We start from the raw sequence: 26105 nt of genomic DNA on the forward strand, positions 1-26105 counted from the left end.
AACCTAGAGGAGATGGACAAGTTTCTGGAAACATACTGTCCACCACGACTGAATCAAGAAGAAACTGACCACTTGAACAAACTGATCACTAGAAATGAAATCGTAACAGCAATAAAAAACCTCCCTACAAATAAAAGTCCAGGACCAGACAGCTTCACTGGGGAATTCTACCAAACATACAAAGAAGAATTCATACCAGTCCTTCTCAAACTCTTCCAGAAGACTGAAAAGGAGGGAATACTCCCAAACTCATTCTATGAAGCCACCATCACCCTGATATCAAAACCAGGCAAAGACACTACCAAAAAAGAGAATTATAGGTCAGTATCACTGATGAACATAGACACCAAAATCCTCACCAAAATATTAGCAAATAGAATCCAACAACACATAAAAAAGATTATACATCATGACCAAGTGGGGTTCATACTAGGATCACAAGGGTGGTTCAACATATGCAAATCAATCAATGTAATGCCTCACATTAACAAGAGAAAGGACAAAAACCACATGATCATCCCGATCAATGCAGAAGAAGCATCTGATAAAATTCAACACCTGTTTATGATAAAAACTCTCACCAAAGTGGGTATAGAGGGAACATATCTCAATGTAATAAAAGCTATATATGACAAACCTACAGCCAGCATAGTACTCAACAGTGAAAAACTCAAAAGCTTCCCACTAAAATCTGGGACAAGACAAGGATGCCCACCATCACCACTCCTATTCAACACAGTCTTGGAAGTCCTAGCCACAGCAATCAGACAAGCGAGACAAATAAAAGGGATCCAAATTAGAAAAGAAAAGGTAAAAGTGTCACTATATGCCGATGACATGTTACTATATATAGAAAACCCTAAAAGGCCCACACAAAAACTACTAGAGCTGATGGAAGAATTCAGCAAGGTAGCAGGTTACAAGATTAATGTTAAAAAATCAGTTGCATTTCTTTACACTAACAATGAATCAACAGAAAAAGAAAGTAAAGAAACAATCCCCTTTAAAATAGTACCCAAAGTAATAAAATACCTAGGAATAAATCTAACCAAGGAGGTGACACATTTATACACAGAAAACTATAAACCATTGATGAAGGAAATTAAAGAAGACTTTAAAAAATGGAAAGATATCCCACGCTCTTGGATTGGAAGAATCAATATTGTTAAAATGGTCACACTGCCCAAGGCAATCTACAGATTTAATGCAGTCCCTATCAAATTACACAGGACTTATTTCACAGAACTAGAACAAATCATAATAAAATTTATATGGAACTATCAAAGACCTAGAATTGCCAAAGCATTACTGAAGAGAAAGAAAGAGGCCAGAGGAATAACTATCCCAGACTTCAGACAATACTATAGAGCTACAGTCATCAAGACAGCATGGTATTGGTACCAAAACAGACATATAGACCAATGGAACAGAATAGAAAGCCCAGAAATGAACCCACAAACTTTTGGTCAACTCATCTTCGACAAAGGAGGCAAGAATATACAATGGAATAAAGACAGTCTCTTCAGCAAATGGTGTTGGGAAAACTGGACAGCAGCATGTAAAACAATGAAGCTAGAACACTCCCTTACACCATATACAAAAATCAACTCAAAATGGATTAAAGACTTAAACATAAGACAAGATACAATAAAGCTCCTAGAGGAAAACATAGGCAAAACATTATCTGACATACATCTCAAAAATTTTCTCCTAGAAGAAATAAAAGCAAGAATAAACAAATGGGACCTAATGAAACTTACAAGCTTCTGCACAGCAAAGGAAACCAGAAATAAAACAAGAAGAAAACCTACGGAATGGGAGAAAATTTTTGCAAGTGAAACCGACAAAGGCTTGATCTCCAGAATATATAAGCAGCTCATACGACTCAATAACAAAAAACTAAACAACCCAATCCAAAAATGGTCAGAAGACCTAAACAAGCAATTCTCCAAGGAAGACATACAAATGATCAAAAAGCACATGAAAAAATGCTCAATATCACTAATTATCAGAGAAATGCAAATCAAAACTACAATGAGGTATCACCTCACTCCAGTCAGAATGACCATCATTCAAAAATCCACAAATGACAAATGCTGGAGAGGCTGTGGAGAAAGGGGAACCCTCCTACACTGCTGGTGGGAATGCAGTTTGGTGCTGCCACTAGGGAAAACAGTGTGGAGATTCCTCAAAAGACTAGGAATAGACTTACCATATGACCCAGGAATCCCACTCCTGGGCTTGTATCCAGAAGGAAATCTACTTCAGGATGACACCTGCACCTCAATGTTCATAGCAGCACTATTTACAATAGCCAAAACATGGAAACAGCCTAAATGCCCATCAACAGGTGACTGGATAAAGAAGAGGTGCTATATTTATACAATGGAATACTACTCAGCCATAAAAACCGACAACATAATGCCATTTGCAGCAACATGGATGCTCCTGGAGAATGTCATTCTAAGTGAAGTAAGCCAGAAAGAGAAAGAAAAATACCATATGAGATCGCTCATATATGGAATCTAAAAACAAACAAACAAACAAAGCATAAATACAAAACAGAAACAGACTCATAGACATAGAATACAAACCTGTGGTTGCCAAGGGGGCAGAGTGTGGGAAGGGATAGATGGGATTTCAAAATTGTAGAACAGATAAACAAGATTATACTCTATAGCACAGGGAAATATACACAAGATCTTATGGTAGCTCACAGAGAAAAAAATGTGACAAAGACTATATGTATGTTCATGTATAACTGAAAAATTGTGTTCTACACTGGAATTTGACACAACATTGTAAAATGACCATAACTCAATAAAAAATGTTTAAAAATGTAAAATTTAAAAGAACCATAGAATGTACAACACCAAAAATGAATTCTAACATTAACTATGGACTCTATGTGATAATGACATTAATGGAGTTAGGAAAACTGGGTATCCACATGCAAAAGAATAAAATTGGACCCTTATCTTACACCATGTGCAAAAATTAACTCAAAATAGATTAAAGATCTAAATGTAAGATTGAAAAATATAAAACTCCCAGAAATAAATAAGGGAAAAGCTTCATGATATTGCACTTGGCAATGATTTCTTGGCTATGACAGGAAAAGCATGCGCAACAAAAGTAGAAATTGAGAAATGAGACTACACTGAACTTGAAAAACTTTTATGCATTAAAAGACACAATCAACAGAGTGAAAAGCAACCTACAGAATGGCAGAAATGTTTGCAAATTACACGTTTGATAAGGCCTTAATACCCAGAATATATAAAGAACTCCCAGAATTCAACAACAGCAAAAACCAAATAACCCAATTTAAAAAATGAGCAAAGGACTTAAATAAACATTTCTTAAGATGATATAAAAATGGCGAAGGAGCATGTGAAAAGATAGTCAACGTAAACTAATCATTAGGGAAATGTAAATCAAAGCCACCGTTAGATACCACATCACACCTATTAGGATGGTTCCTGTCAAAAAATCAGAAAATAATAAGCATTGACAAGGATATGGAGAAACTGGAATTTTTCTGTACTGTTGGTAGAAATGTAAAACGGTGCTACTACTATGAAAAAATATATGGAGGTTACTCAAAAAATTAAAAACAGAATTACCATTTGATTCAGCAATCCTACTTCTAGGTATATATCCAAAAGAATTGAAAGCAGGGTCTTAAATAGGTATCTGCACACCCATGTTCATAGTAGAACTATTCACAATAGCCAAGAGGTGGGAGCAACCCAAATGTCCATGGACAGATGAATCAATAAACAAAACGTGATAATATACATACAACAGAATATAATTCAGCCTTAAAATGGAATGAAATTTTGTCACATGCTTCAACATGGATGAACCTTGAGGATATTAAATTAAGTAAAATAAGGCAGTCATAAAAAGACAAATGCTTTATGTTTCCACTTATATGTGTATCTAAAATACTCAAATTTATAGAAATGGAAAATTGAATGGTGTTACCAGGGGCTTGGGGAAAGGAGAAAAGGGGAGCAGTTGTTTAAAAGGTACTGACTCAGATTTTCAAGATGAAAAATTTTGGAGATCTATTTCACAACAATGTGAATATACTAAACACAATTGAACTAGGTATTTAAAAATTGTTGTGATAGTAAGCTTTATGTTATGTTTTTTAATTATGATTTGAAAAATCTGAAAGAAAAACGTGTATCTGAAAAATAACTGCAGTTATGTTTACGATCACATGTAATTGACTAAAAAACAAGTAATACAGACACATGAAGCATATATGGTAGGAAGCCATGCGAGCAACTTCTGGGCCTAACCGTTAATGTTCCATGCACTGCTCTAACCTTTTCTTCCTCTGCAGAGGTAACACTGGAGATGAAAAGTTTCAGGTGGCGCAACTACAGAATAGAGGACGGCCCCACAACCCACACTACACTTCATGTGAGTGAATAATAAATGTCTGTTGTCTCCAGGCTTGGAGGTTCCTGGCTTTGTTTGCTGTGTTGGCCAGAGTTTTACATTTTATTGAATATATGTCCCAATCAAACAACTGTATAACTTTAATATTTATTAATGGTCAGAAAAAATGACTATATGGAACATCTCTGCAGTTGACAAAACAGGAAGGACATACATTCTGTGTGAAAATGAATATGAAATGTGGAAATGAATACACATTCCTCTGTGAAAATGTGCATGATTTTATACATTTATGAATTTTTTAAAATTTAGGAAATTTTCTTATTTGATTAACTACTTTTCTGTCATTAAGAGAAAACAAAAGATGTATAATCCATTGCATTTTCCCCTTCTGCCTCAGTTACCTTCTTGCAGAGAAATAAGATTTATACTTTGTTTCAGTATCTTTTTCCAGTATAAAATTCCACTTAATTTTTCCCTTTCTTCCTCATTATTCAAATTAGCTCATTTTTATCTATATTTAAATGATTTTTAGTCATATAGCATCCTGCTATTTCTTATAAACTACCTCAAATTGTCTTTGGAAACATACCATATAAACAATGTATAATAACAGCAATAAAAATAGCAATCAAGTCTTTAAAATTTCTGGTATATATTGTATTGTCAATTACTCTAATCAGAAAAAAACCTTTAGGTTTTACTACTATTATATTTGACAGTAATATACAATAAGAGCAGGTATTTTGGAGATATTTAAATTTCCCATTCTTTGAATAAGATCAAATATACCACATGGTTATAAATCCTATGCACTGTATATTCATATAGAAATTTTTTCTTACTATTAAGATTGCTAAGAGGACAAAATAATCAGCAACAGTATTTCCAAAGTTCTGACTTTCGGAGCTTCTCTTATACATAAAGGACAACTGTGGAAGAAAAACAAGAGTTACATGAAAGTTTCTCTGCTTTATGAGTATAAACTTTTTACATTAAATATGCCTACATTGTACTTGATGTTCCATGGGACACTAGGGGATAGTCCATAAATTGGGATAAGATTTGTTCTCTGATACTGAAGTCTGTTGTGAGCTGACACCCTTCCTTGATTATAATCTCCAACACTCTGCTTTCTGATTCTATGTAGTAGAGATTTACAGCTTTCTTTTTAGTGTAACCAACTAAGTATAGAAATGTAAAGTAGGTGAGATTTGTCAACACTTCACCAAAATTCTCAGCAGTGCTTGGATTCTGTCAAAAGTGCTAACAGCATCATGCCTTCCTTTACCAATCATACATTCCAAAAGCAATTTACTGACTTAGTGGTGCACGTTCAAAGAGCACAACATGTCATATCTTCCATGCAGTTCTATATTTTTAGAAAAGGTAGAAGTTTCCCATTTCATTTTTTTAAGCACAATAATAATTTCAGGTATTTATCAAAATTGAAATGGAAAACTTCTACTTCATGCACAAAGAGTGTTTTATAACAGTGGAAAAAAGTTGTTTCTAGTTGTTTTTCACAAACCCCTCTCGGAATTCAGAAGCCAAGATTAGGCTTCCTGCTGCATTTCTAAATGGATTTACCTGCTTCCCTCTGGTTATGAATACAGGGCTCAGTGAATTTGACAACTTTCAACTTTATACAGTTTTTAAGTCTTATTTTCAGAACTTACCAGCAATTGAGTAATTTCTAAATTTTGTAAAATGTACCTGTTTCAACATTGGGCAAAGATTTTATTCATGGGCTACATGGTCAAGGTCAGTAATACAGTATGCAATATTGCTTACCTGTATCAAATATACAAAAAAGAAAAGTGAAGTATGTGAAGGCATTAAAATCATGCATATAATTAAAGTGGTATTTCCAGTAGAAGCTGACTCCAAGATGATGGCTATAAATATTGAGATCTAGAAGAAATAAATCCAGAGATATAACTTATTAAGTCATATTTAGTATTTTAAGATATTTTCTATGAGTAATCTATTTTCCTAGGAAGATAGCCCTATTTTCAATTTTCACCTTATATACAATAATGTTGTGAGGACTTCATCTTTAGGAAGCATCAGACTATCATTACAACTGAAACACAGGATTACAATTAAGGCCTGACATATGCAACTAAAAGATTTTGTACAACCTAGTATGGAAAGGCAAAACAATAAAAGGGAATGAAACATTATTTACTTTGTAAACATATAAATCTTCGTATGCTTTCAGCACCAGAATACAGTTAACATCTTGTTAAATGGTATTGTAGCTACCATTACTGTAGTTACAGAAATAAAGAAAGAAAGAAGGGAATAGAAACTTCTATTGAACACATAGTATTTACCAAGTACTTTGATGAGCAATTTACCAGCACTGTGACAGTTAATGCTCTTTGAAAAATACAATCCAAAGCCTATAAAGTACTATTGTTACTATACATATTCTCTGAGGTTCAGATAACTGAACCTAAAAAACCTGAAGTAACTTGCCCAATGTCTTACAGCTATTCAATGCCAGATCTAGAAGCCAAACCCAGGGCTGTCTGACTCCAGAGCCTAAACTCCTAACCTCTGTATACTTTTGTAAGAAGATATTCCATGAGTCAACTGTCCATACATCAAGTCAATCAGTTAACATACAATGTGTTGGGTACCAAGAACTTAAATATATGAAACTGATAAGAGAATTTAACAAGCATATAAACAGTGTTTACTCTGCAAGCACAAGAAATACTTTCTCAAGGAAAAGGTAGTATAAATGGAAATAATCTGAGGGTTCATCAGTTTATTTTATAACCTTGATCAGAATCTCATCAAATATTTACTGGCCATACCATTTATGATTATTAAAGGTATTGCTCTAGCAAAATACGTGGCACTGTATCTTCAGTCTCATAGAAACCTGAAGCTAAACTTTCTAAATCTAACAATGCAGTGAAAGAACTTATCTTTGATCATTTTACTTCCTTCCTTTAATTCCCTTTCTTTTTATTATCTCACTGCACAAATTAGCCCATCTATATTGTCTAATCCACCAGAAAAATGAAAAGAATCCTTCCTTTAACACTTCTTTCTGATAAGCAATAATGGCAACAATACTTCAGTTAAGGAATAGTAAAATACTTCCTGTTTATACTTCCCCATTCTAGGATTTACTCTTCCATTTGCTATAAACTAGATGTTACATTCACTGCTTAAAAAAACTGCGTGTTACAAGGTGTGGACTTTTATATGCAGAAGTCTGCAGGAACAGATACCCTGAAAGACCTCACCTACACCATACAGTTAAATTTGGGTTATTAACTCATGTCCTTTAAAGGCACTGCTAGTCCTAGAAAAAAAGTGAGAGAATTCTTCAAGGGCAAAAACAAAGCCTGAGACCTGACTTGGACAATTAAAAAACACTGGCACGAATAAGCATTCCAGCTCAGCGATCAGGAGGCTAAGCATCAGGCCCTCCTTAAGATCTTTCTCTGCAAACAGCTACAGGGGAATAAACTAAAGCCCTTGTCACAGGTGTTCCTTGCAAATCACATACTAAGGCATGATACTCTGATATGGTTTATGCAATCCTAGGTGGGTTCTACACTCCACTTCTCACAAAAGTAACTGAAAATTCCTAGAGGATGAAACCATCCCCAATTTAGGATCAGGGACTTCCATACTTAAAAGTCAACCAAATATGAGCTCCCAATTAAGAAAAAAAAGTAAAACATGTAAGGCAACAAGCCACATTAAGTATGAATCAGGAGGAAGAAAAACAATAGATTAAAGTTATCTGGAGACTTCATAGATAATAGAATTGTCAAATAACAAATACAAACATTATTTTCAATTAAAGGTATAAGAAAAATTAAATGTAGAATTAAAAAACACAAGCTAGTAATAAAACACTGTGAGGAACAACTGGGCATATCTGAAAAAGAACCAAATAGTTTTGGAAAATAAAATTGAAGTTTTTAAAATCAGCCAAAGACTAAAGGTAACTTAGACACAGCTAAATAAAAAGTAAGTGAATTGGAAGAAAAGCTTGAAGCATTTCCCAGACTCAGCAAGGACAAGAATCTGTGGTGTTGGGAAAACTGGACAGCAGCATGTAAAACAATGAAGCTAGAACACTCCCTTACACCATATACAAAAATCAACTCAAAATGGATCAAAGACTTAAACATAAGACAAGATACAATAAACCTCCTAGAGGAAAACATAGGCAAAACATTATCTGACATACATTTAAAAAATTTTCTCCTAGAAGAAATAAAAGCAAGAATAAACAAATGGGACCTAATGAAACTTACAAGCTTCTGCACAGCAAAGGAAACCAGTAGTAAAACAAAAAGTCAACCTACGGAATAGGAGAAAATTTTTGCAAATGAAACTGACAAAGGCTCGATCTCCAGAATATATAAGCAGCTCATATGACTCAATAAGAAAAAACTAAACAACCCAATCCAAAAATGGGCAGAAGACCTAAACAAGCAGTTCTCCAAGGAAGACATACAAATGATCAAAAGGCACATGAAAAAATGCTCAGTATCACTAATTGTCAGAGAAATGCAAATCAAAACTACAAAAATGTTGAGATATGGAGAATAGATTGAGGATAACTAAGTATAACACTACCTCAGTGGATTCCAGGGAACAAAGAATAAATATCTTATTCTTTAGTAAGAGAGGTAGTATTTGAAGAGGTATATTATCTTGGAATATTGTTGAACTGATAAAAGAAGTTAATTCACAGATTCAGGCAACACATTTCATACGAAAAAAAATAAGTATAAAGAAATCCCCATCTAGAAACAATGTAATGAAATTGAGGACACTAAAGTCAAAGAAAGATCTCAAAAACAAAGACAGATCCTCAACAAAGGAATGACCATTGGATTCACAACAGACATCTCAATTCTAAAAACATAAGAAAAAACAATGAATTTTCAACTTGATGAGAGAAGATAGCTATCAACCAAGAAATGCATATGCAGCAAAATTATCTTTAAGAATGAAAGTGAAAAAAGGTAATAAAAATTGCAAAAGTTTATAGCTGACTGACCTTTGTAAAAGAATACATAAATAACACACTTCAGGAAGAAAAATAAGAGAGAGGAGACTAAGCTCCAAGTGTAACTGGTAAATAATGAAATTGATTTTTTAAAAGTCTACAATTTTTTTTAAGTTCTTAAAATAATAATAATGTTTATTTGTGGGATTAAAAAAGAGAGAAACAAAACATCAGAGAATGGTATGTATCCAGGATCAGCAATTATTGGTAATAAAGTTTCCAAAACATGGAAGTGTTGGAAGTAATTAGGACATAAACTAACTCTAGGCTTTGTTAAGTTTAGCATGTAAAAATAAATCCGGGGGTGTTATGGGCTGAGTTGTGTCCCCCTAAATTCATATGTTGAAGTCTTAACCCCAGTAGCTTGGAATGTGACTGTATCTGGAGAGAGGATTTTAAAGAGATAATTTAAGATTAAATGAAGCCCACTCCAATGATTATAATGACTATTGTTCTGATATAAAGAGGAAATTTGTACACACACATCCACGTACACACACACACACCAGAGAAGACCACATGAAGGCACTGGGAGAAGACGGTCATCTACAAGCCACAGAAGAGGCCTCAGAAGAAACAACTCTGCAACACCCTGTTCTCAGACTTCCATCTCCAGAATTGTAGAAAATAAGTTTCTGTTGTTTAAGCCACTCAATTTATGGTACTTCATTATGTGAGCCCTAACAGACTAATACAAAGAGTAACCACCAAAGTAATAAAATATGGTTTATGATTTTCAAGCCAGAAGAGGATAAAATACAGAATAAAAAAAAAACAAACCAATTCAATCAAACAAAATAACAAAGGCAAGAGAGAGGGGTAATCACTTGATGTATATCACAGACATAAAGTACAAAGTAAAATGATATAAACCAGTTCAAGTTCATTAACAATTACAATAAATTCATTAAATTAAAAGCAGAGACAGACTGAATTTAAAAACAACAAAATCCATCTACATTTGCTTCACAAAAGATATACATTAAAGCATAAGGATGCTGAAAGGTTAAAAGTAAACAAATGGCAAAAAACTTACTAGGCAAATACTAAATAAAGGAAAACTGGTGAAAACCTATATTAATATCTGACACATTGAACTTTATGACCAAAAACCATAGGTAGAATAAATAAGGTCACTACATAATGATTCCAGACTTAAAAAACATCCAATAAAAGTCTCAAAACACATAAAGGAAAATTAATTAAAAAGTGAAACTGACAAATCTACCTTTTTATTGGGATGCATGAGGGAAAAAACAGATCAAGGACTAATTTCACTGGTAAAGAGCGTATTACCTTATTAATGACATTTAACCATCATATTAACAGTCACCAAAAAAACTGACTCAAAATGATATGATTAGGTATACAGGGATGTGACTTAGAAGCTAAGAAGCAACTTAATAGCCTTTAGGATTTCAACTGCCATAATTCTTCAACTGGTTGTATTTGTGACATTCCTATCTACATTAAATCCAACCTTTGGATATTACCCACAATGACCAGCCAATGTAATTCTAATAGTCTTAGAGAAGAAAGACCTTGATCTCTTTACCCTAATCCCTCCACCCTGTCCCCATAACATAAAGGAGAAAGGGAAGTCCAGAAGCTTTCTGAAAGAAACAGTAAAATAGGACTTGCTCTCTTTCTCACCACTGGTCCTCAAACTAAGGGAATGCCTGAAATGGGGTTGAGAAGAGAGATTTACATCATTTATGAAATGAAAGTTACCATTTGGACTTGACTGGCCTTTATGTAGTACTTAAAGCAAATCTTAACAAAATGAGACTATTTTAATATTTGAAATAGAAGGCTATGGTAATCTGCTCAAGAGGTCAACAAGGCATGGAGAAGGAGACACAGCAGAGTATACCTTAAGTAATTATTAATTTACTTAATAAAATGCTTTCATGTTCTTTGGTTATGTTATTAGTCAGTATGGGGACCTATCACAATTTTTTTTTAATAAAAAGAATTACTTAGAAGAAAAACCTCACTGAGTTGAGAAGCTTGGGTTAAGTTCTAATCCTTTTAATTTTTTCCTACTCTATAAAATGAAGGGATTGATCAAAATGATCTAGTCTTTCAGCTATGACATGCCAGGATTTCTATAGATATTTTGTTTCTTTCCAAAGAAACAGAAGAGTACAAGAGAAACCTCAAAGAAGAGATGGAAAGTATGAAAAAGAAAAGGCACAAAAACCTGAAACCATGAACATGGTCCAACAATAATGGAAATGCAAAAGAAGCAGTTTCATTCTTTTCTAAGTAAAGTACGTACACTTAACTTTGCATTTGTAGAAATGAACTTTAAGAAAACTTAATGTAAATGTGCGTGTATGTATATAGATACTTACCATAAGGAAGCCAAGAGACCAAAAGCCCTTATTTTTTCTCCCCGTGGGAAAGATGAATGAAATGATGTATGTGAAGAACATGGAAGAAGCTGCACAAACAGCTATGCAAACCATCTGAAAACAACAGGATTATCAGCAAGGTTAGAGACTGTGGGTCATGTATGGGACAGGGGGCAGGGACAGAATCCGATCATAAAGCTTCAAAGACAATTTTCTTGCATATGCCTTTTGTTAATGACAAAGTGTTAATGAAAATAATTTTTTTGGTTTTGATTCTATGATTATATGTGGCCTGGGGGAAAAAAATTATCACTTACCAGAGCAAACAAGAATCCCAATGGAAATGTGAATTCCAAAAACATGAAGCAGTAAGTTAAATGCATTGGAAGAACAACCATGAAATACAACGGAATATCCACCAGAGCCTGTCCACACCAGTATGCTGAAGGCCAGAGGCCTGAAATCCACAACTGACACTGAACTTTTTGCTGATAAAGAAATAGAAAGGATACAGGAGAGGCTGAGATCTTAGGCAGAAAAGATATTTTGTTTATGTGAAAACATTAATTTTTAGTAAATTTTAGAAATAGTATACTGTAGCAGAAGCTATTTTTTTTAGTCTACTTTTTTTTTTTGCAGTTAAGTCTTTTTGGGGGGGGGTAGTAATTAAGTTTATTTATTTTTTAACAGAGGTACTGAGGATTGAACCCAGGACTTTGTGCATGCTAAGCACGCACTCTACCACCGAACTACATCCTCCCCGCTTAGTCTATGTTATTTTATACAATAAATTTGAGCTTCAGTAATCTTCTAGCCCCAGTGTCGGGAAGCAGGTCACAGGACACCTAAGACACTGATACTACCAAAGAAAATAATGTCTCTGTGACTGGAAAACAGCATCTTCCTAAGTATCTGACATCCAGTATGGAAAGCTATGGCCATTGGCTCAACAGGAAAAGACTGACCCGTCTGTAAAGCTGCTTTATTTACCCTTTGGTGTAGACAGATTAAAATAGCCATATCATAAGTTTCTGAAGCCCAATTTACAACGGCGTAGTTAAAAGTCTGGAAATGTGATATATCTTATATTTCATACTACATTTAAAAATACAAATTCCCTTTGGAATTATGAAATAACTACACACAGTCAAAAAGTAGCACATTTTCATCTCTGAAAATCTCATTTAGTATGATTCCCTTTAAAGCCAAGGTAACCTTTTATGTTCAATAGTGAACTTTCTGAACTCTTTGATATCATGACTAACCATTTAATAGAATGTATAATGAGATCAGAATACTATAATTTATGTGTAAAACATTTTTCTTAAAGGGCTATCCTGTGTGTATAAAACAGTGAAATTCTAGTTACTAAAGTTAGATACAATCCTCTCTCTCTCTCTCTTTCCCCTCCTCCCCTCTCTCTTCCTCCCCAACACCCTCTCCCTCTCCTTCTTACTTTGTAATCACTGATGCTACTCATGCCAATGTAAGGAGAAGCGCAGTTTACAAGTAACAGCAAAAGAAGATCCAAAGAGCCAAGTGACAGTATTACGTCATCCTGAAAATCCAAAACACATCTGTAAACTATTGAAATTGTTACCAATCATACAATCAAACACAGAGTACTTTTAGGGAAATAGTGAAAAAGTTGGAATGGAAGCATATACCTGGTTTAAGGAGAAAACACAGAGTAAACATGTGTTGTTACCCTTAATGGCAGACATCATTCCCAAGAACTGTATGATTTCAAAAGAAATTCAAAATCTTAATTTTATAAGCATGTGTTTAGAGGGCATGAATAGTTTCTCTCTCATATTTGCATCTAGTCATTATTAAATGGAGACAGATATGTATGTAGCTCTTGAGAACTACACTTATAGTCTCTGAAGCACTGAACTAAGTTATTTGTCCCAGTTCCCTATTTCCAAGTAGATGAATTATAAATAAGAGCCTTTAAAACTCTAATAGTAATTGTCTTGAAGCTGTTCTTATGTTCTTATTTCTACATGTAAGATATAATCAGAGAAGAGCAAATCATCTCTTCATAAATAATTTCTTGACTTCTAGAAATGTTTAAATTAAACAATCTTTAAGGCATTATAAAGATTTATAGTCTTATTATAAATTTAAGTTATTTTCCAGACAGGGTAACTTTATTACTGCTCTAACAACAGACTAAGAAACAATAAACTAAAACAAAAGTGCAGAAATTGCCCTATTTCATGTGCAAAAAAAACCCAAAAAAACCCAAACTGGAATTGGCATTATATTCTTTCCTTATTGTGAAATTTTCCAGTAAAATGTATTCTCCACGACCACTATGTGTCTACTCATAAACGTCCACCCAATTTCTGTGATTTTCCCCTTTTATCTATCATGACCACTTATGTCAGGAATTATCTGAAGGATGAGAAATGGATTAAAATCATGTACAATCAAATACTGCACTGTACTCCACAAGATATAAAACATAAAACAGCCAAGATACAAATTATAGAGAAAACTGTGTAGAACTGCTAAATAATCGTAATTTTAGGGCTGGACCATACCTTCTCATAAATCTTACTGTGGTACATACATATGTATATCCTCCTCACTTGCTTTAATCAGAGTATATGACATACTCAGCAAATTCCCCCATGGAACTCTCCATTAGATTAAGGATTTGGGTTTGGGGCTTCTCTGGGGTTCTAGGTTTCCAAGCAAATCCATTCATTCATTAACTTCAGAAAATACGTATAGGGTACCTAATAAATGTAAAGAACTATTCTGGATTGCAAATCAAACAAAGCCCAAACTATGATTCTTAAACAGTTGATGTTTCTCTGTCATTTTAAATGTTTCCGTGTCCTTTCAGATCTTGACTCTTTTCATGCTACATATCTTAGGGAGCTGGGTGTAATTACTGATTAGGCAAGATTTTAGATCTAGAAGGGTATGGCCAGCAATGAAACAACTTGATAGTGTATCAAGTGGTAATAAATGTAATGGAAATATAGATCTGCATAAAGGATCAGAAATGATAATTTACATTTGATTTACTAAGGTAAGGAATTTTATTATGTATATAAATTTTTCCATTAAATTTTTAAATGTTAATGAAGCTAAACATTAAATTACTTGAAAAGTTCTTGATCTTTCAGAATAATACCAGACATGTATGAAGTGTTTACTCTCCCTCTTATAAAATGTAAGCTCCCCAGGGTGGGGTTTTTGTCTGTTCTGTTTATGTTGTATTACCAGGACACAGCAGACACTAAAGAAATTTTTGTAAAATGAATGAAAAATGTGTATGTCAGGCTCTGTCCTAGGCATTTAGCAAATTCACTTAATTCTCAAAATAATCAGATAAAGTAGGTACGATTATTTCCCCCATTTTAGAGGGGAGGATAGGGAAGCAAGAAGTGGCTAAGAAACTTGCCCATGAGCAGCAGAAACAGGATTCAAACTCAGGTGGTAGACTCTAGAACCCTTGCCCTTTCTGTCACAGGCTGTACTGCCTCTTAGATAAGTCAATGCTATACTTACAGAAGGAAATACGCTTCTCTCCGTTTTAATAAGCTCTGTAAAATTAAAAATTCCAAGAAGGGCATTGCTAATAATTCCCATAAGAACAGGAAAACAGTTCAGTCTCTTGGTATGACATGCAACTGAAAATCTGTAATCCTAAAAAAAAAAGCATACAAATATAAGAGATCTAAATTCGTAAGAGTAAATATAGTTATTGCACAGTTTGTAAATTACCAGGGTGGAATTAGGGTGAGGAGACTATTAAATTTTCTTTGACACCTCTGCCTATTTGAATTAGTACAAGGATGTATTGTTTTTGTAATTCAAGTGACTTATTCTGTAAATGAAATACATAAACATTCACTAACATGGAAAGATGTCCAAGATTAAGATTTTTTGTGATAAAGTTGTAGGACTCATCTAATTTGATTCCAATTTAGAAAATACATTTACAAATATGAGATCATTCTATACAGTGAGTTGTGTTTTTATAAAGGAAGAGAGTGTAGATGATATTTACCAAACTTATTAACATAAACATAATATGGAAAAATAAAGGAATGAAATTATGGAGAGAATTTTACCTCCTATATACTCTAGTAATATTTGAATTTCTCTATTAAACAGTATTACTTTTTTCTGCTTTATTGAGGTATAACTGACAATAAAACTGTAAAATATTTAAAGTATTTAAAGTGTGTATTATGGTGATTGACATACATATACCTTGTGAAAGGATTCCTCTCATCTAGTTAATTAACACATCCATCACCTCACATGTATATATTTAGTGTGTATATATATAAAACATGTAAGTTCTACCCTTAGTAAATTTCAGTTACACACACAGTGTTATCAACTACAGTTATCAACCATGTCACATTAGAGCCTCAGAACTTACTTATCTTGTAGCTAAAAGTGTGTACCCTTTTACCAGCCTCTCCTTATTTCCCCCACCAGTCCCTGGCAACCACTTTCTACTCTCTGAGTATGACTTTTTTTTAAGATTCTACTTATAAGTGGTACCATACAGTATTTGTCTTTCTCTGTCTGATTTATTTCACTTAGCATAATGCCCTCAAGGTCCATCCATGTTGTTATAAAACATGTTTTGCTTTTATAACAAATAAAATCCTTAATTAAAAAATGATCCTTTTAAGAAATTAATGAAGATAAAATGTGCCCTTTAATAGGATTAAAACTTCATACCTTATTCAATTAGTGCCAAAACAGTGGTCAAGTTACCCTGATTATGGAATGACTGAGTTGCTTCTCTATAGACTAAAGTATTAGAATGTTGCAAAAAGCCATTTATGAAAAACAGTACAAGGAAGTAAACATACCTTGTGGTCACCAGACACTATGATGGCTCCATTGTAGGACGGATCATCTGAGCCATTTCTATTTCTAAAGTCATCGACTTCCAAAACTATATCCTGACGCTTCAGTGACTGTACAAGGTCTTCAATATTTGATCCTAATGTAGCCAGTGAAGAATGGCAGCATAAGAGTGAGAAAATCAATGCCAAAGCTTTAAAATAAGAATGGCTTCTTCTCATGCTAAGGAATACGCAGCATAACATGGTAGAGACCCTCACTCTTTGAGAATATGATGAAACCTATTCTGATGCTGGGACACTGGAATCCAGCCTACCATCTTGAGTGTAATAGACTCTTTTCAGAAATTGTTCATTTACTTAGTAATTCTTAAGAAGAGTTAATTCCTGAGAGATGTGTAATTCTCACAGGAATAAAACTTTCCATTCGTGAGTTTTATAAACTTGCCAGAACTCTGCAATGTTTGTAATTACATATAGTACATACAAAATACACACCTCATGACCCAGGCTTGTTCTAGTGACATAAATGAGTCCCACCCATTATGTAACCTGCTACATCTCTCTAACCTAGCAAGAATGTTTATAGTACTAGTGACTCACTCAAAACACCTGCATGAAATTAAGTGAACTTGATATTTTCCATTATGTCTTTTATTTTTCTTGATTTGAAAACAAGCTCATCAATTTCCTTAATCTGAAAATGAAGCAAGCTGGACATACACCACCTTTGTCCCTCAAGCTGTTTGCAAGATAGGTCTTTTTGCCTCTTAAGTTTGTGCTCTCCAAAGTCCTTTGATAATAAAAATGAAGACTGAACTTAAGCCCTATTTCTCACCTGTATTATTAATGATCAACAGACTGGTAAGAGGAGTTTGTGGGAGCTGTTCCGAAGAAAGGAAGTACATACTGGATGAGAACTCCCATAGATGAGTATGATGAAATACCACAAACATTATCTTCTCGCAAATGACGGGGATTAAAACAATTCCAAACACCACTAACCTAAGTAAGACAAAGTGAGAATGTGAGTCTAAAACATTCTTCCCTCTGATTAAGTCACAAACATGCTCTTTAAAGGCCAACCTATGGAAATTCTACATACAGATATGGCATTTAGTTACATAAAATAAAAGCTAACGTGAGACCAATTTGAAAATGGGCTCAAATTTCTGCATAATTCCCATTACACTAGAAGGTTCTAAGGTAACAGAACAGTAAGAGAGAAGGTGAGATCCAGAAGGTTTCTCTGTGGGGGTGCTGGTTAACCAGGACACCCAGTTTTATGGATGGAACACTAGGGGCCTCAAAGAGTATGCCCAGGTAGTTTTGAAGGGAAAGAAACCCTATTTCACACTGTGGCTTCAAGCTTGCACTGTGCACAATTTCAAGTAAAATTTTAACTTTCACCAGCTGTTATTTTCCATGTATTTTCACTTTAATGAAACTAGATACAATATTTCATATACCATTTATAGATCCTAGAACTCATTCCACCAATCACGAGTAAAACATTTCCAAGCAATCTTTCTGTTTCTCTAATAAGTAGGTGCATCCACTCTTCGCAGTAACTACCTTCTTTTAAACCTCAGGCTCTACCTCTTTCTCCTACACTTTCAGTCTCACATTTCATGGAGAGAAAAAAATGAAGTGCACCAGGTAGAAATCCCCTCTGGTCTTATTATCGCCAAAAGAAAAGAAAACACATTCACAGATACATTCATTGTCTCACTCTTCCTTTCTGCTGTAACAGGTGACACCTTTGCTTGTATCAAAGGCAAGTCCTCAGTATCACTCTGGACCCTGTTCCTTCCCATCCTCCCTGGGACCCTGCACAGTTGGCTCATCTCTCCTGCATCCTCAGTGACTTTCATTCTACTGGCTCTTCCCATCATCACTGAAGCATGTTCTACCTCCCCTTCATAAAAAAGTGCAATTTCCTCCTGACTCTCGTCTCCCTTCAGCTAGTGTCTATAGAAGGAGTACAGCAGGAATTCCCTCCATGACCAAGCACCTCAGAAGAGTTGCTGACTTCTCAGGCCTTCTTTTCCGAAACCTTTAATGACTTCCCTTTTGCCAAATACAACAGATGCTTTTTGTTCTAAACTGTCATTCGTCCCCACTTATTTGCTAATCCCCATTCATGTTTTCTACTCTTTGCTCAAATGAGACCATGTCGGTGGGGGCAACACAGATCACCCTATTTAGAATTATAATGAGCTCCAATTCCCACCAGTCCTCCCCTTCCCCTTACTCCGTTTTGTGTAACCTAGTATATAATGTATTCAGCTTTTCTACTTATTTTTTTTTATCTACCCCCACCAACTAGAAGGTAAATACCACAGGGGTGTAGATCTAATATAACCAAACCACCTAGAACAATACCTAGCACACAACAGGCTTTGATAAAGACTTGTGACATAATGAATAAATAACATTTATCAGGTAATTATTAATTGGTACTTTCCTCCCCCACAAGACAGTTACGTCTCAAGGCCTTGTCAATGGTATTCCCTACTGTAGGATAGTACTGTGGCCACTCAAAAAGACTTGTTAAACGAATGAAGAAATTAGTAGACTTTTTTTTCACATTTGAACCTTTTTTTGCATATGTGGACTAAAGAGATTTAAAACAGTCTGAAACTTACAAGGACAAAAGAATTTTCCTCTCACGCCTTAACTTTAGGAAGCGAAGCCTTGCCATCGCACAGATCTGCCGTCTCCAGAGAGTTCCAGAATTGATGGCCTTTTTCATTTCAGGAAGAGAACAGAGAGCCTGTTCCATTTCAGACTCAATTTCAGTGCCTCTGGTCACGCAGATTTCCTCCTGTCTCTGAATGCCCAAATCTAGAACCATGCGACAAACTGTTATAAGAGGCTACGTCACTTGTACCTTCTCTTTAGCAACTTTGAAAAATTATATTAGAATACTTGAAATGACACATCTAACAAGCGAAGCTATTGATATCCATAACATTGGTATTCAAAATTTTTCCTCCAAACAAATATAATGGATCCAATTCCAATGAGTGAGCAAATTAGTCTGAAGGGATGGTTTATGCTGTCTAGGAAGCATTTATTCTTTCATACCAACAACAGCTACTCCTCACTAAAGGATTTTTGCAGAGCAAGTCTTATGCGAAAACTCAAGGATAAATTCACATAGCTGAGTTTCTAAAAAGTTCTCTTCCATCCTGTCTCCTCTGTCTCCTCCACGGGACCAGTTCGTCACTGACGACTGACATTCAGTGGCTCTTTCAAGACACCGTGGTTTTAAGTAACAGAAAGTCCATGAAAGACTCCTGTTCAAATCCCACCTGTGCCACACGCTAGCTGTCGGTTGTGGCTAGTCACTCACCCTCTCTAAATCTGTCTTCTCACCTGTGTCATGAAATTATTTATGGGAATTAAGAACAATATAACCCAACAGCTGAGCACAATGGCTGATGCATGCTAGGCTTCTAAATTATTTTTATTACAAAGTAAGGGAAGATAACATCTTATTTAATTATCTGTCAATATGTTAATTAGAACTGGTTGATTAGCTAAGGAAGAGCACATTCTTGCAGGACATAGCAAGTAAGAGACAAAATCAGAATTCAGGACATTATCAGAGAGCTACTGACGAGAAGGGGTAAGTGGGCATTGCAAAGGAATGAGACTGTAACTGACATAGGAGGTGGAAAAAATGTCATGAAGAGATTTGTTTAGCACCAAGCCTGATTAAGTAGATATAAAATAATTATACTTTTAAAAGTGGACAGCCATATTTATATCTCATATACATTCTAGGCAGAATTCCACATAAAGATCTGCAAATATAAATGAATGCATAGTCACTTTTTTTTCCTTTTTCTTAATTTTCTGCTAGACACACATTTTTATACCTGGCTCATCAACTGCTGATTTGTCTTTCAGGTTCAAATATACTTCATTCAGAGTTGTCATGGAAATACCATAATTCATTATACCCTGGTCAGAAGACTTTTCAAGGTCTCTGAAAAGATCTAAAAAGCAGAAAGTAATAAAACAATGCAATTAATATTGATAATGAGTCCACTATAATACTAAATTCTAAAGATTACTCAGGATAGATAATCTAAAAATATTTTCGTATTAGATCTACCACTAATTTAAGAAAAACATTCCCATAAGGTGTCTTCTTATCTTTCAGATCTATTTTATTATCTTGCATATCAGTTTAGTTTTATAACTTTAAAATCTCTTGAATTGCTATAGCTATTTGAGCATTATATAGGTATGTACCTGTATGTCTATTTAAAAACTCATTATGTATGGGGTAAATTGTATTTTCTTTTCTTCTTTGTATTTTCCAAATTTTTTACACTGAGTATACTACTTTTATAATTAAAAATTATAATTTACCAAGACTCTATGGAACTGCTACAAGTGTTTTCAAAATAAGGTCTTATTCAATCTGTGTCTCTAACAGAAATAAAAAGTCTCTTTTGCTTCAGAAAAGATATATTTCAAAGCTTCATTTAATGCTGACAAAGAAGGCAAATCTGGGTTTCTCAGTGAACTACATTCATGGAAATTTTAGTTGCCCTTACCTCAAAACTATATCTGGTAACACACTTCACTACATTGGAAATGGGAGACAGAGTACCTATGAATAAGTCTTTTCATGTGTGTGAGCTTGAGAACACAACTGACAGAACAGCAGAAAAATGCAATCAGCATAATCATGGACCATAGTTGTATTCTATGTGATCACACAGTAAGTTACCTGGAAATTTGTTTGTTCTTTCCAAGGGCAAACTGTATACAAGTTTTTCTTTACTTTCTGCTGTTAACTTGGCATCAGAGATGTGCTGTGTAATGAGGGATGTCATTCTGTCCAGATTACACATTTCATTCCTGTGTAAACTAATGTTTCAAAAAAAGGCATAAGTCTTTTGAATTCTTTTCCAGTACTGCTGCTCATGAAAAGACAGATTTTGGTGAAATAATACATATATATTACAAGCAAATCCTGCTAACTTCATTAATCAGTTCTGAACTATTAAGTGGATTTGGAATATGATTTTAGACTTTTAGGCAAAATGCTTTATTAAAAATGATTAATTGCTTGGGGGGGGACATAAATACAGATTTTTCTTATATAAATATTAGTCAAAAACGTTACATTGAAAGACACATAAACTTTAGAAATTCGCATGCTTAAGACCAAGATGTAACCAACAGAGAAAAGGTCAATGAGGGAGATATTTATAGTGTCTATTATAAATCAATTTCCCCCCAAAATTAAGCTGACTTTCTTAAATCTGTATAGGATTACATGAAATTACAATATGAGGCTCACCCTTCAGTATTTATACACTCATATTAGAAATGACACCCAGAATACGTTACCTTAAATGATATCCAATACCCCATTTTCTCTTCAGAAACAAAGATGACCCTGCACATTTCAGCTTCCCATTAGACAGAAACACCTTCCTATCTGAGTAGAAAGAAAGAAAGACTAAATTGTGTGAATTCCTTATGTGGGTATATTCTGTACTATGGAGACCAAATCTCTGACGGACTTTTTCAATATGAAACCAAACACAACACAACTGCGCTCCTGGGTATAGCATCACCTCTCACCCCCGTGCCTACCCTGAAGCACAACTCAGAAATTCACTGTATCCCTCACTGCTAACCCAATGGTACAAACACTGCAAGGAATGCCCGATTCCTCAGCTCTCCCTTCAGCCACATAATTTGTTATGTAACTTTGTAGTGTTCTTCCACTGTGGGCAAAGTGACCTGCTCCACCACGTGACACCAGCTTCCACCCTGAGACTTGCTTTGGCCAGTGGCACATTGGCAGACCTGGGCGAGCAGTGGCCTGAAATGGGCTTACGTGTTGGGTCTTGCTCTCTTGAGGCTCAGGCACTACCATCAGAAGGTGCCCAGGCTAGCCTGCTGGAAGACGTTACATACCTACATGGTAGTTGGTGTTACTTATGTCACCTGAGCCAATGGCCAAACAACCACTAGACATGTGAGTGAACCCAGTCAAGACCCAAAAATCTCTCCAGGTGAGCTCACGCTAAGCAGCCGACTCTCCAACTCAAGGACTAAATAAACGCTTATTCATTTAAGGCACTGAGTTTGGAGACAACATAGCATTTTTGAGACAGAAGATAACTGACATGAGAAGTAAAGTATATTTTATCTTAGATTTCATGTTGGACATTTAGAATAGTCTTATACTACACATCAAACAACAGAAATTTCTCTTCCTTCACTGAGACCACTTCTGACTTCATTTTTTTCTAGACTCTTCCTCCACAGTCTCTCCTGCCTCATTGAAACTAGTCTTCCCTACCTGCCACTATTTCCTAGGCAAAAGTATCTGTTGTCTCTCTAATTCTCCAATCTTCATACCCAACACCTCACTCAGTGAAGAAAGGATCCCCCTAAGAAGGCAACAAAGGGTTGTAAATTTAAAAAGAATTCTTCCCAGCTAAAAGTTTTTTTCCAACAATAAATATGTACATCCTATATATACAAATATATATATAGTAATTTTATATATATTAAAGGTAATGTTGGAGCTTCAAATTTTTAAAAATATACTTGTGATTAATGTAGACATTCAAGAAAGTTACAGACAAGATAGATAAAGCATGGTTCTAAGAACTCATTGGGGGAATCAGAATTCCTTGGAGGCAAAATGTATCTTTCAGATACACTCACTCAGATGGATGGCAAACATGATTCTCTTCTTTTAAAAACAAGTTAGAGAGAATACCTCTCATGTTAAATCCTTACATAACTAGTTAGAAAAAAAGAAACAAAGAATCACCGGCTAAGATGTCAGCCTCATCCATGAACTGGGTACTAAAAAGGATCACGTGGTTTGTTTTGTACTCCTTCAGGAAGTTCCAAACTCGGTGCCTTGAAAAAGGATCCAATCCAGCAGTTGGTTCGTCCAGTAGCAAAACCTACAGAGGAGAAAATATATGAAAGTACCTTCCACTTCAAAGTTGAGTATCTTCAGAAAGTAGCATGGAAACCAATATGATTTCTAAATTCAAATGCAGTCCTCCACCACATCCCTAACAGGCTTGCATGGTCCTTTATTATAAATTTTCTCTCATATTTGGCAATTAAAATAGAGTTTGGACTTTAATAATAGTTTTATATCCTTTGATCAAAATTAATCTCGAAGATATTTTTCCTCTTACCTGAGGATCTCCTAAAAGGGCAATCCCAAATGTTAGTTTTCTCTTCTGTCCGCCACTTAATTTTTTAGCAATGACATCTTGAAAGTTTTCTATGTCTAATTCCATTATAACTCTTTTTACCTATCAAAAAATTAATAGAAAATATTTTACTTTAAGCAGTCTTAAATCTCTAATAATTAGAAAGAATTTATTCTAGACTTTCATTAATTAAGCTTCACTAATGAAAGAGTAAAATAATAGTTAAACAAAGCTATGGTCATGAGCAAATTAAGTAAATTATTTCCAAAGCCATCAATTATACTATGTTCAGCTACCTCTTGTTCCACTTCTTCTGGTTGAATCCCTTTTATTTTAGCAAATAGCCTGAGGTTTTCTCTCACAGTAAGAAAGTCAAATTGAATATTGAATTGTGGACAAAATCCAATATCCTTTCTGATTTCTTCCATCTTTGTTATTTCAGAGAGTTGGGTATTGTAAATAGTGGTTGATCCTGTAGACAAAAATTTTAAAGCATTTAACATCAGGATATGAACTATGCAGAGTAATAATACAGGATATTTGCTGAAGAAATTTCCATTTTATAACTACATAATTAATATATTGAAAAATTCAGATTAGTCTTGACATAAAAATCAGTGTCCAAAGCAATGCAAAGTATATGTGGAATGTCAAATAATGCAAGAATACAAATACAAGCATTCTAATTTATGTAGATATGAAATAAACATTTCCCATTCTAAATTACTCAACTTTGTAAGAAGTCTGCTTTAGAGAAATATTTTTCTTTTACATCATCAGATTGAGGAATCTGTTCTATCAGCCAACTTGTTTTGTAAAATTATTTTCTTACCTTCTGTACAAACAGACAACCCACTAAGAATGTTTAGCAGTGTTGATTTACCAGCTCCACTGTGTCCAAGTATTGCAGTGATCTGTCCTTCATATATGTCAAGAAATATGCCTGTTTCAGATAAAATGTGAAAATCAGAGTTTGGATTATGTTCAGATGAAATGGGCTTTTAAAAAACTGAAAGAGTGAAATATATCTTAGCATTTCAGTTCATTAGTATTCTGATATGTCCTCTATAAAAGTATGTATCTAATTGTATCTATTTATGAAGACAAAGCCATCAATTTCTCTGAAGCTACTGGATCAAGACTGGGAGTATAAATTTCTACTTCCCTCCCTACCCCAAATCCTTTGAATGTCAAAGAATATATACGTTTAACATTAAAGAATAAAGCCAAAGCTACAAGGAATAAAAACCGAATAGAGTATTTGCCTCCTGGACAAAAGAAAGTTTCTATTTCTATTAAGAAATAGTCTCTCTGAGGGTCCCAGAGCTGGGGACATAAGGGTCAGGTAGAGAGGCAAAGGGGTAGTTTATTCCATGTTAGGAAGGAACGAGGGTTAGCTCAGAGCAGAGGATGGTGTAGTTTCCCTGGGCACCAGTCATTACTCTGTTTTGTATCATGGGAGTGTGGGCATGGTCTCAAGATAGGTCTGTTGGAAACAAGGACATGTCACAGGCATTTTTATACACGCATCCTTAGAACTTGACATGGTTTTCTCTAATATCTGAAAAATTATCTAACTTCATTGGGAAATAACAAAGAGTTTCATTAGCATCCCAGAAATTTTAAGAGATTCTCTGAAGACATAAAACATATGGAATCATATTGTGAGAGAATCAAAAATAAGGCAAACCAGAGCACAAAATAGATGATGAAAGTTCTATGAAAGTAAAAACAATCCAGTGACACTCCAAGCTCAGTTTGACAAATTCGTATCAAAGACTATAAACCAGCGTAAGTAATATAATACTATTTAAAATATTTTATATATAGAAAAATATGCATTATTAGTAACCATCCCTCATAGTAGAAACTTCTGTTTTTTTTCTTTTTATCAATATTCATTCTCTGATTTTCCACTATGACTATTTGTATTTTCAGGAAAAAAATTTTTTTAAATTAAAAACATCAAAACTATGAAGTTTCTCTCTTTACCTTGCAATGCTTCTACTTTTTCAGGCTTTCCATTATATTCTTTTTTAACATTTCTGATTCTGCAAGAAGAATTAAGCAACTGTGAGGTAAATACAATTTCTAATAACACAGATTATGGTAACTGCCAACACTACAGTTCATGATTGAACCTAAACTTCACAATGGAGAAATTTAGTGTGAGTGCTAGGATGCTCAGTGGAAACACCAAGTGAGATGGAGA

At 34.5% G+C, this 26105-nt stretch overlaps 1 protein-coding gene across 2 annotated transcripts in view; it reads right to left on the reverse strand.

Annotated features, from left to right (window-relative positions):
• The window catches only part of ABCA10 (ATP binding cassette subfamily A member 10), a 65530-nt gene that overhangs the window by 20601 nt on the left and 18824 nt on the right, over positions 1–26105 (reverse strand). For both annotated transcript variants that reach the window (XM_010948620.3, XM_045511929.2), the window contains 17 exons: positions 25886–25944; positions 24726–24836; positions 24190–24365; positions 23876–23995; positions 23494–23632; positions 22050–22140; positions 21424–21563; positions 20561–20680; positions 19322–19520; positions 17512–17678; positions 16680–16813; positions 15355–15492; positions 13283–13384; positions 12144–12314; positions 11827–11940; positions 6211–6330; positions 5262–5348 (listed from right to left, as the gene is read on the reverse strand). In XM_010948620.3, coding sequence (XP_010946922.2) covers positions 5262–5348; positions 6211–6330; positions 11827–11940; positions 12144–12314; positions 13283–13384; positions 15355–15492; positions 16680–16813; positions 17512–17678; positions 19322–19520; positions 20561–20680; positions 21424–21563; positions 22050–22140; positions 23494–23632; positions 23876–23995; positions 24190–24365; positions 24726–24836; positions 25886–25944 — 2188 coding nt within the window. The remainder of the gene's footprint in view (positions 1–5261; positions 5349–6210; positions 6331–11826; positions 11941–12143; positions 12315–13282; positions 13385–15354; positions 15493–16679; positions 16814–17511; positions 17679–19321; positions 19521–20560; positions 20681–21423; positions 21564–22049; positions 22141–23493; positions 23633–23875; positions 23996–24189; positions 24366–24725; positions 24837–25885; positions 25945–26105) is intronic.

Source organism: Camelus bactrianus, chromosome 16 (assembly GCF_048773025.1).
Source record: "Camelus bactrianus isolate YW-2024 breed Bactrian camel chromosome 16, ASM4877302v1, whole genome shotgun sequence".
In the NCBI taxonomy this organism is placed as follows: Eukaryota; Metazoa; Chordata; class Mammalia; order Artiodactyla; family Camelidae; genus Camelus; species Camelus bactrianus.